Source organism: Nanorana parkeri, unplaced genomic scaffold, assembly GCF_000935625.1.
Source record: "Nanorana parkeri isolate BGI_ZX_2015 unplaced genomic scaffold, ASM93562v1 scaffold4562, whole genome shotgun sequence".
In the NCBI taxonomy this organism is placed as follows: Eukaryota; Metazoa; Chordata; class Amphibia; order Anura; family Dicroglossidae; genus Nanorana; species Nanorana parkeri.
In genome coordinates, this window is record NW_017310824.1 from 2,015 (window position 1) to 2,323 (window position 309).

The following is a 309-nucleotide window of genomic DNA, read 5'->3' on the forward strand; positions in this document are numbered from 1 at the left end:
TTCTATCTCTGTTTTCAGCTCCCGCAGAAATCAATACAATTACGAGTGCCGTTGAAGAGTATGAGACATTGACTTGCCTGAAGTTTGTGCCTCGTACCACAGAAAAGGATTACCTCTACATGGCACGTGCATCTGGGTAGGATGTCTTGTCTATTATCTACTATATCTCCCTGCGTAAAGTGAAACAGTAGAGGTCATCTAAAACATTAGTATTGGTATGATTGGTATTTATATAGAGCCGACAATTTACGCGGTGCTTTACACAGTCCACATTCACATCAGTCCCTGCCCTCAAGGAGCTTATAATCT

At 41.7% G+C, this 309-nt stretch overlaps 1 protein-coding gene across 1 annotated transcript in view; it reads left to right on the top strand.

Annotated features, from left to right (window-relative positions):
- Positions 1-18: 18 nt before the first annotated feature.
- Positions 19-309, top strand: part of LOC108803954 (astacin-like metalloendopeptidase) — a gene marked incomplete at both ends in the record, with an annotated part of 7,051 nt that continues 6,760 nt past the window's right edge. The window contains one exon of the mRNA XM_018575734.1: positions 19-126. Coding sequence (XP_018431236.1) covers positions 19-126 — 108 coding nt within the window. The remainder of the gene's footprint in view (positions 127-309) is intronic.